This window comes from Arachis ipaensis, chromosome B08 (genome assembly GCF_000816755.2).
Source record: "Arachis ipaensis cultivar K30076 chromosome B08, Araip1.1, whole genome shotgun sequence".
NCBI lineage: Eukaryota > Viridiplantae > Streptophyta > Magnoliopsida > Fabales > Fabaceae > Arachis > Arachis ipaensis.
In genome coordinates, this window is record NC_029792.2 from 112,176,059 (window position 1) to 112,178,019 (window position 1,961).

At 32.6% G+C, this 1,961-nt stretch overlaps 1 protein-coding gene across 1 annotated transcript in view; it reads right to left on the reverse strand.

Moving 5' to 3' along the window:
• Positions 1,018 to 1,961, reverse strand: part of LOC107612888 — a 4,231-nt gene continuing 3,287 nt past the window's right edge. Inside the window, exon 3 of the mRNA XM_016314663.2 lies at positions 1,018 to 1,369. Coding sequence (XP_016170149.1) covers positions 1,315 to 1,369 — 55 coding nt within the window. The 3' untranslated portion in view covers positions 1,018 to 1,314. The remainder of the gene's footprint in view (positions 1,370 to 1,961) is intronic.

A 1,961-nucleotide genomic window follows, 5' to 3' on the forward strand; every position in this document is an offset into this window, starting at 1 on the left:
CGGGTATCACAAGTTTAAGTAGTGTTGTTACTTGTTACTCCTAATCATATGAAGCTAAGTTACTTCACAACAAGATATTCTTGAAGGGATGACTTTATATCCTTCGAATGAGAAAATCCACATCAGTAATGGATCACATCAACAAGTTAAATACACTATGTTTCTAACTCTAATAATTGGATTACAAAATAGCAGAAAATGAACGTATAGAGCTTCTAATTCGAAGTATACCAGATTCATATAATCAACTCATCATCAATTTAACTAATAATTTTTTTATTATCTTTCTTCTCATAATATGGCTGCTACAATTCTTGAAAAAAAAATTTAGGCGCAAGAATAAAGGAAGATAAATTGGAGAGCTCAAAGCAAGCAAAGACACTGTTGACTGACGAGAGAGAAACCAATGAAATATTGTTCCAGTGAAAACCAAAGTAGACCAAGTCACAAAGAAAGAGCAATTCAAATGCTACAATTGTGGCATGAGAGCACTTAAAAAAAATGTCGAAACAAAAAGAGTATAGAGAAAACTTTAGAAAAATCAAATTCTCAAAAATGTGTTGCGAGTATTTCCGATAATGGAAAAATTCTGTATGACGAAGAAACAATTAGTTCTAAAGGTGTCGTTTTGACTTTTTTTGGGTGTCAAACGATAACGTTGTTTCACACTAGTTCAGCGTGACAAAAAAGTGCCAAATCATCACTATATTTGCTTTCAGAGATTATTATAATATCTGAAACTCAATCTCAGAAATCATTATAGTGCAATTGAAATAGGAACCAAATTGATAAAAAACGGTAAATATAAGAAACTACTATAGGAATTTATTATTTTATTTACGTGACTTATCCCTCCTCTCTAGGTTATAATAACTTAATCTTACTAACACGATCACTAACTTAACTTGCTATTATGGTATGGCATGCTACTCTTATTCAGCTTTAACTTAAATAACTATATAAAAAAAGAAATTTAGAAAAGCAGTGGAAATCGTTGTCGGCCGAAACATGATAATGTCGATGGCTTGAACACCTTTTGAATGCTTATGTTATAACAAAGCATCATATATCATTATATCATTATATATCCTATATCAAATATGCAAAAATCTTAACACATTTGTGATTTGTTTGGTACAGTTCAAACCTAAGGAAATAAACAAACTTCAAAGGCTATTCATAATAATACTCTTATACTCATAATAATACACATTCTTCAGAGAAGCAAACACCAGTTAGTGAAGTCCACCACTTCTTCAGGTACTAGTTTCTCCCCATAAATTCCAACCACTGAGCTTTTTATCATGATTAGTGTCAACTGTGTTTTTTGACAAATAGCTTGCTCAAGTCTTCTGTGACGACATTTTTCCTGGAAATATAAAATGAGAAATTCATGAATATCAGTAAATATTTAAATTGAAGAAATAGAGACATTTGCAGCTTCTGGATTATCTAAAACTTGCAGATAAATATACAGCTTGGTTGTAGGAATAGGCTCTAGATAAATAATTTAACTCACCAAAGACTCAAATTTAAGTTAGCAATACCAATAAATCTCCTTATGAACCATAGATTTATTTATGACAAAAGGTGGGAAAAACAACTCAAGCAAAGGGAAATTGGATAACTCTTTTAATGCTTGTTCTGAAAACGAATTTCTACCCAGCTGTGTTATCAAAGAACTCAATGAGGAGACAATTTCTCTTTGACCATGTGATGATGCGGATGCATTGCATGATCCGCGGTCACTTTCTGACTTCATGCAGGATAAAGTTGGAAAAGCTGTCTGAAGAGGAGGCAACACTGGCTTTATCGACAAATACAGATAGCAGAAAGTAAGTAGAAAAGGAACTTCAAAGATAAATCATGGACAGCCAAAAGGTTTTAAGTTCTTTCATGTATCTAAGGAGCAGTACTGTTTTGTGTTGCCTGCTTTTGTCCTTGATTCCCCCCTTTCCCCT